General features: G+C 44.4%; 2 protein-coding genes across 2 annotated transcripts in view; one reads left to right on the top strand and one right to left on the bottom strand.

Annotated features, from left to right (window-relative positions):
* LOC142302551 (potassium voltage-gated channel subfamily KQT member 1-like) overlaps positions 1–3,064 on the top strand; it is a 62,775-nt gene extending 59,711 nt beyond the window's left edge. Inside the window, exon 18 of the mRNA XM_075343658.1 lies at positions 817–3,064. Coding sequence (XP_075199773.1) covers positions 817–975 — 159 coding nt within the window. The 3' untranslated portion in view covers positions 976–3,064. The remainder of the gene's footprint in view (positions 1–816) is intronic.
* A 318-nt stretch (positions 3,065–3,382) lies between these two features.
* Positions 3,383–4,486, bottom strand: LOC142300951 (uncharacterized). The gene has a single exon (XM_075341970.1). It carries the CDS (start codon positions 4,307–4,309, stop codon positions 3,467–3,469), a length of 843 nt encoding a protein of 280 aa, XP_075198085.1. The 5' UTR covers positions 4,310–4,486; the 3' UTR covers positions 3,383–3,466.
* Positions 4,487–13,245: the final 8,759 nt, after the last annotated feature.

The raw sequence follows: 13,245 nt of genomic DNA, 5'->3' as shown, positions 1-13,245 counted from the left end.
AGAGGATTAGATATACAGCTCAGCAGACAGTATCACACAGGAGAGGATTAGATACACAGCTCAGCAGACAGTATCACACAGGAGAGGATTAGATACACAGCTCAGCAGACAGTATCACATAGGATAGGATTAGATACACAGCTCAGCAGAGAGGAACACACAGGAGAGGATTCGATACACAGCTCAGCAGACAGTATCACACAGGATAGGATTAGATACATGGCTCAGCAGACAGTATCACACAGGATAGGATTAGATACACAGCTCAGTAGACAGTATCACACAGTATAGGATTAGATACACAGCTCAGTAGACAGTATCACACAGGAGAGGATTAGATACACAGCTCAGCAGACAGTATCACACAGGAGAGGATTAGATACACAGCTCAGCAGACAGTATCACACAGGAGAGGATTAGCTACACAGCTCAGCAGACAGTATCACACAGGAGAGGATTAGCTACACAGCTCAGCAGACAGTATCACACAGGAGAGGATTAGATACACAGCTCAGCAGACAGTATCACACAGGAGAGGATTAGATACCCAGCTCAGCAGACAGTATCACACATGAGATGATTAGATACCCAGCTCAGCAGACAGTATCACACAGGAGAGGATTAGATACACAGCTCAGCAGACAGTATCACACATGATGGAATTAGGTATTTCATAGCATTCATTATTTGGCTCCTCTTTCCCCCTTTGCCTGTGGTCAGATCTCCCCTTTTCTCCTCCCATGTTATGAAGTGACCCTGGCGGGTTCCATTCTTTGCGTTCATTGGTCTCTTGTTGTGTCCTCCTCCCCCATCCAGGTTTCGCGGATGGACCGCAAGTTGGATGAAATCCTACGCGTCTTCCGGGCTCAGTTGGGGCCAGAGGAGGACCAGGTGTTGCCTTCTGAGCCCACATCGCCCTCTCCCCACCGGCTGCACCCGTCACACAGCTCCCCGACTCCCAGCCGCCGGTTCTGAGCACCATGGTCTATCTCTTCCACGGGTCTAGAGACTGAAGCGACCATCACCACCTGGTACCTGGGCAGCTGTGAAAGTGGCAAGTGTCACCAGGCTCCATAGGGGCTTCCCAGGACTGGCTCAGTACTCTAAATGTCAACCAGAGCTCAACTCTCACCATGTAAGAGATGCCACACAACCCCATAAGTGGTGCCACATGTCCACCTATCCAATAGACTTCCATAATAGATGCCACATGAAAGACGCCAGAATCCAGTGGTTGGGAAGGACCAATGCTATGGTCGAGACATGAACTAGAGCTTCTAATAGGAAAGCCTCCATCACAAGGATGAGACTCAACGAACTTTAGGAACTTCCATTACCAGGGGGACAAACCTCATCACTTGGAAGAGAACCTCTATCGCCAGGAGATCCAACCATCACTAGGAGAAGAACTTCCATCACCAGGACGAAAACCTCCATCAATAGGCAAAGACCCTCCATCACGATAGGAACCACCATCACTAGGGATAGATCCTGTATTACCATGTGGAGAACCCTCATCACCAGGATAAGAACTCCCATCACCAGGAGGAGAACCCCCTTCCCCCCATCACCAGTAGAAGAACCTTCATGACTAAGAAGAGAACCTCCATCACTAGGGTGAAAACCTCCATCACAGGAGGAGAACCTCCATCACCATGAAGAGAAACTCCATTACTAGGAGGAGAATCCTCATACCCAGGAGGGGAACCTCCATCACCACTTGAGGAACCTTCATCACCAGGGGTAGAACCTCACTTATTAAAATAGATCCTCTATCATAAGGGAAACCCACATCACCAGGGGTAGAACCCCATCATGAGGAGCAAAATACCTATCACCAGGGGAAGCACCTCCATCACGAAGAGGAGAACCTCCATTCACCAGCAGAAGGACCTCCATCACTAGGAGAAGAACCTCCATTCACCTGGAAGAGAACATCCATCACCAGTTGGAGAACCACCATCCATGACCAGAAGAAGAATGGCAATTCACCAAGGGGAGAACCACCATCTCCAGAGAATATACCTCAAAGCTTCAGGAAATCCATCTCCAGAAAAAGAACCCCCATCACCAAAAGGAGAACCCCATCACCAAGAGGAGAACCCCTATGACCAGGAAAAGACTGTCCATTCGCCGAGGGGAGAACCACCATCTCCAGAAAGTATACTTCAAAGGTTCCGGAGCTCCATCTCCAGAAGTCGAACCCCATCACCAGGGGAGTACTTCTGAGCTTAAAAACCTCCATAACCAGGAAAAGAACTTCCATCTTCAGGTAGAGAACTATCATCTTGAGAAAGCGAACCTCAAAGCTTCAGGAACCTTCATAACCAGGAATGGACCCTCCATCTTCAGGAGGAGGTCATCCATCACAAGGAACAGACCCTTCACCTCTAGGGAGAAACTTTCCATCACCAGGAAGAAAGCTTCCATCAGTGGCTAAGAACTGTTACCCTTATGTCCATCAGCCCTGGCCGCCTCCTCCTGGACACTTTGCCTTCTGGGCGGAGTCATCAATATCTTTCTTGCGCCTCATCCTGCAGAATATTGTACAACCCATGATGACTGGACTATGGGTCCCCTCTCCAGGAGGACGCAGCCCCTTCCCCATAATCTGCCTGTGCATCGGTCACAGGGTCCTCCGCCCTCATTGAGATTCTGATATTATATAGACATGATGTACATAGAATTCGGGGTGAGACATTGACCTCTCCCTCCGACCCCCCATTTTTTTTGGGGGGGTACAGGGGTCATGAACCCATTTGCCTTATCACCCATAGGTGACCCCCTTCCCCCTGTGCAACTGTACGAAACTCATCATCATCATTCATGTGTCTGACGAGCAGAGAATTGTTTCCCGAAATACTGATGAAAATATGCAAATGTATGCAAATGAGGCTGAATGGATTATTATTATTATTATTATTTATTATTATAGCGCCATTTATTCCATGGCGCTTTACAAGTGAAAGAGGGTATACGTACAACAATCATTAACAGTACAAGACAGACTGGTATAGGAGGAGAGAGGACCCTGCCCGCGAGGGCTCACAGTCTACAGGGAATGGGTGATGGTACAATAGGTGAGGACAGAGCTGGTTGCGCAGTGGTCTACTGGGCTGAAGGCTATTGTAGGTTGTAGGCTTGTTGGAAGAGGTGGGTCTTGAGGTTCCTCTTGAAGCTTTCCACGGTCGTGGAGAGTCTGATGTGCTGAGGTAGAGCGTTCCAGAGTATGGGGGATGCACGGGAGAAATCTTGTACACGATTGTGGGAAGAGGAGATAAGAGAGGAGCAGAGAAGGAGATCTTGTGAGGATCTAAGGTTGCGTGCAGGTAGGTACCGGGAGACTAGGTCACAGAAAAAAAATTGTATTAAACTCTTAAATAAAAAAATTGTATTAAACTCTTAAATAAAAAGGGAAGGGTTAACTTGATGCTGCAGACACTGAACATTCTCCATCTTCCATGTATCAGTAACGCCTTGGGCTGTATGACCGGGATCTTGACCTGGATCTGTAGCGATTGTAGTAAGGTGATGGTGAAGGTGATCGTCGCCTGTATTTGTCCTCATAGTCGTCATATCTATCATAACCTCGATCATTTCCCCGATCATTTCCTCGATCACTCCCTCGATCAGAGTAATCTCGGCGTCTGCCAACACTGCCTCCTCCTCCATGGGTGGGTCTGCCCATGTAGATGCCTGGAGTTGGAGTGTGTGCTCGCTTAGTGATGGAGTAGTCCACACGAATCCTTCTGCCGTCCAGCTCCATACCATCCGCATGCTCCATCGCCTCTCTGGAATCTTCTATACGTTCAAAATAGACAAATGCAAATCCCCTTGAGCGGCCACTTCTCTGATCATAAACAACATTGACACCACTGAGAGGGCCATAGCGAGAGAAGATGTCTCTTATATCTCGTTCAGTTGTGTACAAGCTCAAACCAAAGACCCCGACACATGTGTTTGGACCTGGGTTTGCCCTGCTCCCATTGTGCCTCCTTCTGTTGGACATTGGTGAGTGACTTCGGCTTCTTCGTCTGTATTCTGGAGTGTATGATCTATTTTTTGATCGCCTTTTGTGTGAATGTGATCGAGACCTAGAGCGAGAATATCTTCTACGTGAACGTCGTCGAGATCTTGACCGAGATTTTGACCTGGACTGAGAACGGGACTCTGACTTCTTGGAAGGTCTTGATCGACTACGCGAGCGAGATTGACTTTCCGATTTTGCACATGGAGCACTTTCTCCAGCGGACTTGGAACGAGAGCGTGACCCTCTGCTCTTGAAGTTTCTCCCTTCCACGTCGTTCATGGTGGTTACTTTCCGTCACCGATTAACGATTTTCCGATAGGTAGTTGCAGATAGCCGACCGCTGCCGTAGTCCACTTGTCCCCCTCCTCTCTGTCTGTATGACCGCTCCTCTCACCGCTTTTGTCTTCTTCCAACCGCTTCATAAAATGGCGTCGTCGTCGTCCTCTCGCGGTTCATAAGACAGAGACAGGATGGATGTAATTAAAGATGACATAGAGGACACAGCTATGATTGTCTTATTGTAGGCGGGGGAGGGGCGGATCTCTAGTCCACGGGTGGTCCTGGCTGCAGTCCCATGTCTCGATGCCTCTCATCCGGCACAGATGACTGTGGAGGACTCCTTGGGTTGTGTATGGTCGGCCGAGGAGGTATCGGCCACCTAGGGGCAACCAAGAACCTGATGCTATGGGGCCCTTGGAGCCGGGGCCCCGCATTACAAAGGTTGAAAGGTTAATGGGCGCGCACAGATCTAGGCGCGAGCTCTGGCCTCCTCGGTTCTTGTGGGGGATTTCCATGGTACAAACCGGGCGGCGCACTCCGGTGACTATACAAGGGCAGAGAAGAAAAACCTCAGAGAGCTAAGCCCCGGGGCACATTCTTATAGACAGGCAGCGACATTACCAATAGTAAGACCAGGGGACTGGTGCCAGGGCACGGGGTTTACAGAGTACAGGGGTCTTCCTTCCACCAGGGCCCCCCATTGTTCCTCAGACCTGTCACTTCATCTATTATCCCACTGACGGAAGGACGAGACCCCCAACTTCTGGGACCTCCAAAGTCCAAAGGTGCGGGGAACATAGAAGGGGACGGAGCGCTGAACCTGGAGCTCTGGACGGAGTGTGGACCCCCATTCATTAACCCTTTATCAGGATACTCCCAGCAGGCGAGTGTCAGCTTGTTACAATGTATCACTGCCCGGAATCCTGACGTTGTCTACACCGGATACATAAGATTTTCCAGCCTCAGAATCCTCTATGTGCTGGATTTAAGTCTCCACCGCTGCTCCTGGTGTCTGTACCACTGCAGCCAATCAATGAGATCAGAGGATAGAGGACAGGGGGTTTCCATTCATTGGCAGCAAGCAGAGATTTTCTAAATATATTTGACCGTTTGGATCTGCAGTCCTGGACGATGTTGGTCACTTGGGTTGATCACCGTCCCCTCCCTTCTCCCGTCGCACGCGTCTTGGCGCCATTTTCCGAGCCACCGATCTGACACATTGTAACGCAAAAGTGCAAAGAACTCAGCGGAAACGAAAAGAAGTTTCTGCCACAAAAGAAAAGAACGAAGAACGTTCTGTATCAGGACATAAAGGAGAGTTAGAAGGGAAGGATAAAGAGGACGGTTCTTTGCACCGCGCGTGGGGGCTGCAGCGGGGGGCAACAAGACACATTGTATCCCCTCTCTGCATAACTAAGAAGTCTCGTGTCAGGACAAGGAGGAGGGGAAGAAAACAGGTGCGCAAGATGGAAATCCATCATGTCTGACCCTCCAGAACACAGCGGCCTTGTTATATGGAAGGTGAAGGCTTAACCCTTTAAATCCACAGCAAGAGGGTACTGTGCAGTGTGTATACAGATACTGAGGATTACACCCAGTATACAGGACAGGAGGAGTGGTACTGTGCAGTGTATATATACAGAATAATACAGATACTGAGGATTACACCCAGTGTACAGGACAGGAGAAGTGGTACTGTGCAGTGTATATATACAGAATAATACAGATACTGAGGATTACACCCAGTATACAGGACAGGAGAAGTGGTACTGTGCAGTGTATATATACAGAATAATACAGGTACTGAGGATTACACCCAGTATACAGGGCAGGAGGAGTGGTACTGTGCGGTGTATATATACAGAATAATACAGATACTGAGGATTACACCCAGTATACAGGACAGGAGGAGTGGTACTGTGCAGTGTATATATACAGAATAATACAGATACTGAAGATTACACCCAGTATACAGGACAGGAGGAGTGGTACTGTGCAGTGTATATATACAGAATAATACAGATACTGAAGATTACACCCAGTATACAGGACAGGAGGAGTGGTACTGTGCAGTGTATATATACAGAATAATACAGATACTGAGGATTACACCCAGTATACAGGACAGGAGGAGTGGTACTGTGCGGTGTATATATACAGAATAATACAGATACTGAGGATTACACCCAGTATACAGGACAGGAGGAGTGGTACTGTGCAGTGTATATATACAGAATAATACAGATACTGAAGATTACACCCAGTATACAGGACAGGAGGAGTGGTACTGTGCAGTGTATATATACAGAATAATACAGATACTGAAGATTACACCCAGTATACAGGACAGGAGGAGTGGTACTGTGCAGTGTATATATACAGAATAATACAGATACTGAGGATTACACCCAGTATACAGGACAGGAGAAGTGGTACTGTGCAGTGTATATATACAGAATAATACAGATACTGAGGATTACACCCAGTATACAGGACAGGAGAAGTGGCACTGTGCAGTGTATATATACAGAATAATACAGATACTGAGGATTACACCCAGTATACAGGACAGGGGAAGTGGTACTGTGCAGTGTATATATACAGAATAATACAGGTACTGAGGATTACACCCAGTATACAGGACAGGAGGAGTGGTACTGTGCAGTGTATATATACAGAATAATACAGATACTGAGGATTACACCCAGTATACAGGACAGGAGAAGTGGTACTGTGCAGTGTATATATACAGAATAATACAGATACTGAGGATTACACCCAGTATACAGGACAGGAGAAGTGGTACTGTGCAGTGTATATATACAGAATAATACAGATACTGAGGATTAAACCCAGTATACAGGACAGGAGAAGTGGTACTGTGCAGTGTATATATACAGAATAATACAGATACTGAGGATTACACCCAGTATACAGGACAGGAGAAGTGGTACTGTGCAGTGTATATATACAGAATAATACAGATACTGAGGATTACACCCAGTATACAGGACAGGCGAAGTGGTACTGTGCAGTGTATATATACAGAATAATACAGATACTGAGGATTACACCCAGTATACAGGACAGGAGAAGTGGTACTGTGCAGTGTATATATACAGAATAATACAGATACTGAGGATTACACCCAGTATACAGGACAGGAGAAGTGGTACTGTGCAGTGTATATATACAGAATAATACAGATACTGAGGATTACACCCAGTATACAGGACAGGAGAAGTGGTACTGTGCAGTGTATATATACAGAATAATACAGATACTGAGGATTAAACCCAGTATACAGGACAGGAGAAGTGGTACTGTGCAGTGTATATATACAGAATAATACAGATACTGAGGATTACACCCAGTATACAGGACAGGCGAAGTGGTACTGTGCAGTGTATATATACAGAATAATACAGATACTGAGGATTACACCCAGTATACAGGACAGGAGAAGTGGTACTGTGCAGTGTATATATACAGAATAATACAGATACTGAGGATTACACCCAGTATACAGGACAGGAGAAGTGGTACTGTGCAGTGTATATATACAGAATAATACAGATACTGAGGATTACACCCAGTATACAGGACAGGAGAAGTGGTACTGTGCAGTGTATATATACAGAATAATACAGGTACTGAGGATTACACCCAGTATACAGGACAGGAGAAGTGGTACTGTGCAGTGTATATATACAGAATAATACAGATACTGAGGATTACACCCAGTATACAGGACAGGAGAAGTGGTACTGTGCAGTGTATATATACAGAATAATACAGGTACTGAGGATTACACCCAGTATACAGGACAGGAAAAGTGGTACTGTGCAGTGTGTATATACAGAATAATACAGATACTGAGGATTACACCCAGTATACAGGACAGGAGAAGTGGTACTGTGCAGTGTATATACACAGAATAATACAGATACTGAGGATTACACCCCGTATACAGGACAGGAGAAGTGGTACTGTGCAGTGTATATATACAGGATAATACAGATACTGAGGATTACACCCAGTATACAGGGGAGGAGAAGTGGTACTGTGCAGTGTATATATACAGAATAATACAGATACTGAGGATTACACCCAGTATACAGGACAGGAGGAGTGGTACTGTGCAGTGTATATATACAGAATAATACAGACACTGAGGATTACACCCAGTATACAGGACAGGAGAAGTGGTACTGTGCAGTGTATATATACAGGATAATACAGATACTGAGGATTACACCCAGTATACAGGGGAGGAGAAGTGGTACTGTGCAGTGTATATATACAGAATAATACAGATACTGAGGATTACACCCAGTATACAGGACAGGAGGAGTGGTACTGTGCAGTGTATATATACAGAATAATACAGATACTGAGGATTACACCCAGTATACAGGACAGGAGAAGTGGTACTGTGCAGTGTATATACACAGAATAATACAGATACTGAGGATTACACCCCGTATACAGGACAGGAGAAGTGGTACTGTGCAGTGTATATATACAGGATAATACAGATACTGAGGATTACACCCAGTATACAGGGGAGGAGAAGTGGTACTGTGCAGTGTATATATACAGAATAATACAGATACTGAGGATTACACCCAGTATACAGGACAGGAGGAGTGGTACTGTGCAGTGTATAAATACAGAATAATACAGATACTGAGGATTACACCCAGTATACAGGACAGGAGAAGTGGTACTGTGCAGTGTATATATACAGGATAATACAGATACTGAGGATTACACCCAGTATACAGGGGAGGAGAAGTGGTACTGTGCAGTGTATATATACAGAATAATACAGATACTGAGGATTACACCCAGTATACAGGACAGGAGGAGTGGTACTGTGCAGTGTATATATACAGAATAATACAGATACTGAGGATTACACCCAGTATACAGGACAGGAGAAGTGGTACTGTGCAGTGTATATATACAGGATAATACAGATACTGAGGATTACACCCAGTATACAGGACAGGAGAAGTGGTACTGTGCAGTGTATATATACAGAATAATACAGATACTGAGGATTACACCCAGTATACAGGACAGGAGAAGTGGTACTGTGCAGTGTATATATACAGAATAATACAGATACTGAGGATTACACCCAGTATACAGGACAGGAGAAGTGGTACTGTGCAGTGTATATATACAGAATAATACAGGTACTGAGGATTACACCCAGTATACAGGACAGGAGAAGTGGTACTGTGCAGTGTATATATACAGAATAATACAGGTACTGAGGATTACACCCAGTATACAGGACAGGAGGAGTGGTACTGTGCAGTGTATATATACAGAATAATACAGATACTGAGGATTACACCCAGTATACAGGACAGGAGAAGTGGTACTGTGCAGTGTATATATACAGAATAATACAGGTACTGAGGATTACACCCAGTATACAGGACAGGAGAAGTGGTACTGTGCAGTGTATATATACAGAATAATACAGATACTGAGGATTACACCCAGTATACCGGACAGGAGAAGTGTTCCTGTGCATTGTATATATACAGAATAATACAGGTACTGAGGATTACACCCAGTATACAGGACAGGAGAAGTGGTACTGTGCAGTGTATATATACAGAATAATACGGATACTGAGGATTACACCCAGTATACAGGACAGGAGAAGTGGTACTGTGCAGTGTATATATACAGAATAATACAGGTACTGAGGATTACACCCAGTATACAGGACAGGAGAAGTGGTACTGTGCAGTGTATATATACAGAATAATACAGATACTGAGGATTACACCCAGTATACCGGACAGGAGAAGTGTTACTGTGCAGTGTATATATACAGAATAATACAGGTACTGAGGATTACACCCAGTATACAGGACAGGAGAAGTGGTACTGTGCAGTGTATATATACAGAATAATACAGATAATGAGGATTACACCCAGTATACAGGACAGGGGAAGTGGTACTGTGCAGTGTGTATACAGAATAATACAGATACTGAGGATTACACCCAGTATACAGGACAGGAGAAGTGGTACTGTGCAGTGTGTATATACAGAATAATACAGATACTGAGGATTACACCCAGTATACAGGACAGGAGAAGTGGTACTGTGCAGTGTATATATACAGAATAATACAGATACTGAGGATTACACCCAGTATACAGGACAGGAGGAGTGGTACTGTGCAGTGTGTATATACAGAATAATACAGATACTGAGGATTACACCCAGTATACAGGACAGGAGGAGTGGTACTGTGCAGTGTGTATATATACAGAATAATACAGACACTGAGGATTACACCCAGTATACAGGACAGGAGAAGTGGTACTGTGCAGTGTATATATACAGAATAATACAGATACTGAGGATTACACCCAGTATACAGGACAGGAGAAGTGGTACTGTGCAGTGTATATATACAGAATAATACAGATACTGAGGATTACACCCAGTATACAGGACAGGAGGAGTGGTACTGTGCAGTGTATATATACAGAATAATACAGATACTGAGGATTACACCCAGTATACAGGACAGGAGGAGTGGTACTGTGCAGTGTGTATATATACAGAATAATACAGATACTGAGGATTACACCCAGTATACAGGACAGGAGAAGTGGTACTGTGCAGTGTATATATACAGGATAATACAGATACTGAGGATTACACCCAGTATACAGGACAGGGGAAGTGGTACTGTGCAGTGTGTATATATACAGAATAATACAGGTACTGAGGATTACACCCAGTATACAGGACAGGAGGAGTGGTACTGTGCAGTGTGTGTATATACAGAATAATACAGGTACTGAGGATTACACCCAGTATACAGGACAGGAGGAGTGGTACTGTGCAGTGTATATATACACAGAATAATACAGGTACTGAGGATTACACCCAGTATACAGGACAGGAGGAGTGGTACTGTGCAGTGTATATATACAGAATAATACAGGTACTGAGGATTACACCCAGTATACAGGACAGGAGAAGTGATACTGTGCAGTGTATATATACAGAATAATACAGGTACTGAGGATTACACCCAGTATACAGGACAGGAGAAGTGATACTGTGCAGTGTATATATACAGAATAATACAGATACTGAGGATTACACCCAGTATACAGGACAGGAGGAGTGGTACTGTGCAGTGTATATATACAGAATAATACAGATACTGAGGATTACACCCAGTATACAGGACAGGAGGAGTGGTACTGTGCAGTGTGTATATATACAGAATAATACAGATACTGAGGATTACACCCAGTATACAGGACAGGAGAAGTGGTACTGTGCAGTGTATATATACAGAATAATACAGATACTGAGGATTACACCCAGCATACATGACAGGAGAAGTGGTACTGTGCAGTGTATATATACAGAATAATACAGATACTGAGGATTACACCCAGTATACAGGACAGGAGGAGTGGTACTGTGCAGTGTATATATACACAGAATAATACAGGTACTGAGGATTACACCCAGTATACAGGACAGGAGGAGTGGTACTGTGCAGTGTATATATACAGAATAATACAGGTACTGAGGATTACACCCAGTATACAGGACAGGAGAAGTGGTACTGTGCAGTGTATATATACAGAATAATACAGGTACTGAGGATTACACCCAGTATACAGGACAGGAGAAGTGATACTGTGCAGTGTATATATACAGAATAATACAGGTACTGAGGATTACACCCAGTATACAGGACAGGAGAAGTGATACTGTGCAGTGTATATATACAGAATAATACAGATACTGAGGATTACACCCAGTATACAGGACAGGAGGAGTGGTACTGTGCAGTGTATATATACAGAATAATACAGATACTGAGGATTACACCCAGTATACAGGACAGGAGAAGTGGTACTGTGCAGTGTATATATACAGAATAATACAGATACTGAGTATTACACCCAGTATACAGGACAGGAGAAGTGGTACTGTGCAGTGTATATATACAGAATAATACAGGTACTGAGGATTACACCCAGTATACAGGACAGGAGAAGTGGTACTGTGCAGTGTATATATACAGAATAATACAGATACTGAGGATTACACCCAGTATACAGGACAGGAGGAGTGGTACTGTGCAGTGTATATATACAGAATAATACAGATACTGAGGATTACACCCAGTATACAGGACAGGAGGAGTGGTACTGTGCAGTGTATATATACAGAATAATACAGATACTAAGGATTACACCCAGCATACAGGACAGCAGAAGTGGTACTGTGCAGTGTATATATACAGAATAATACAGGTACTGAGGATTACACCCAGTATACAGGACAGGAGAAGTGGTACTGTGCAGTGTATATATACAGAATAATACAGATACTGAGGATTACACCCAGTATACAGGACAGGAGGAGTGGTACTGTGCAGTCTATATATACACAGAATAATACAGATACTGAGGATTACACCCAGTATACAGGACAGGAGAAGTGGTACTGTGCAGTGTATATACAGAATAATACAGATACTGAGGATTACACCCAGTATACAGGACAGGAGAAGTGGTACTGTGCAGTGTATATACAGAATAATACAGATACTGAGGATTACACCCAGTATACAGGACAGGAGAAGTGGTACTGTGCAGTGTATATATACAGAATAATACAGGTACTGAGGATTACACCCAGTATACAGGACAGGAGAAGTGGTACTGTGCAGTGTATATATACAGAATACAGGTACTGAGGATTACACCCAGTATACAGGACAGGAGGAGTGGTACTGTGCAGTGTATATATACACAGAATAATACAGGTACTGAGGATTACACCCAGTATACAGGACAGGAGAAGTGGTACTGTGCAGTGTATATATAGAATAATACAGGTACTGAGGATTACACCCAGTATAC

Source organism: Anomaloglossus baeobatrachus, chromosome 4, assembly GCF_048569485.1.
Source record: "Anomaloglossus baeobatrachus isolate aAnoBae1 chromosome 4, aAnoBae1.hap1, whole genome shotgun sequence".
Classification (NCBI taxonomy): domain Eukaryota; kingdom Metazoa; phylum Chordata; class Amphibia; order Anura; family Aromobatidae; genus Anomaloglossus; species Anomaloglossus baeobatrachus.
Note: the sequence above shows the minus strand (reverse complement) of the source record. Positions and strands in the feature narration are given on the sequence as shown.

Excerpts from the sequence above, each read along its gene's own strand:
- LOC142300951 (XM_075341970.1), bottom strand. The coding sequence starts at position 4,309 with ATGAACGACGTGGAAGGGAGAAACTTCAAGAGCAGAGGGTCACGCTCT.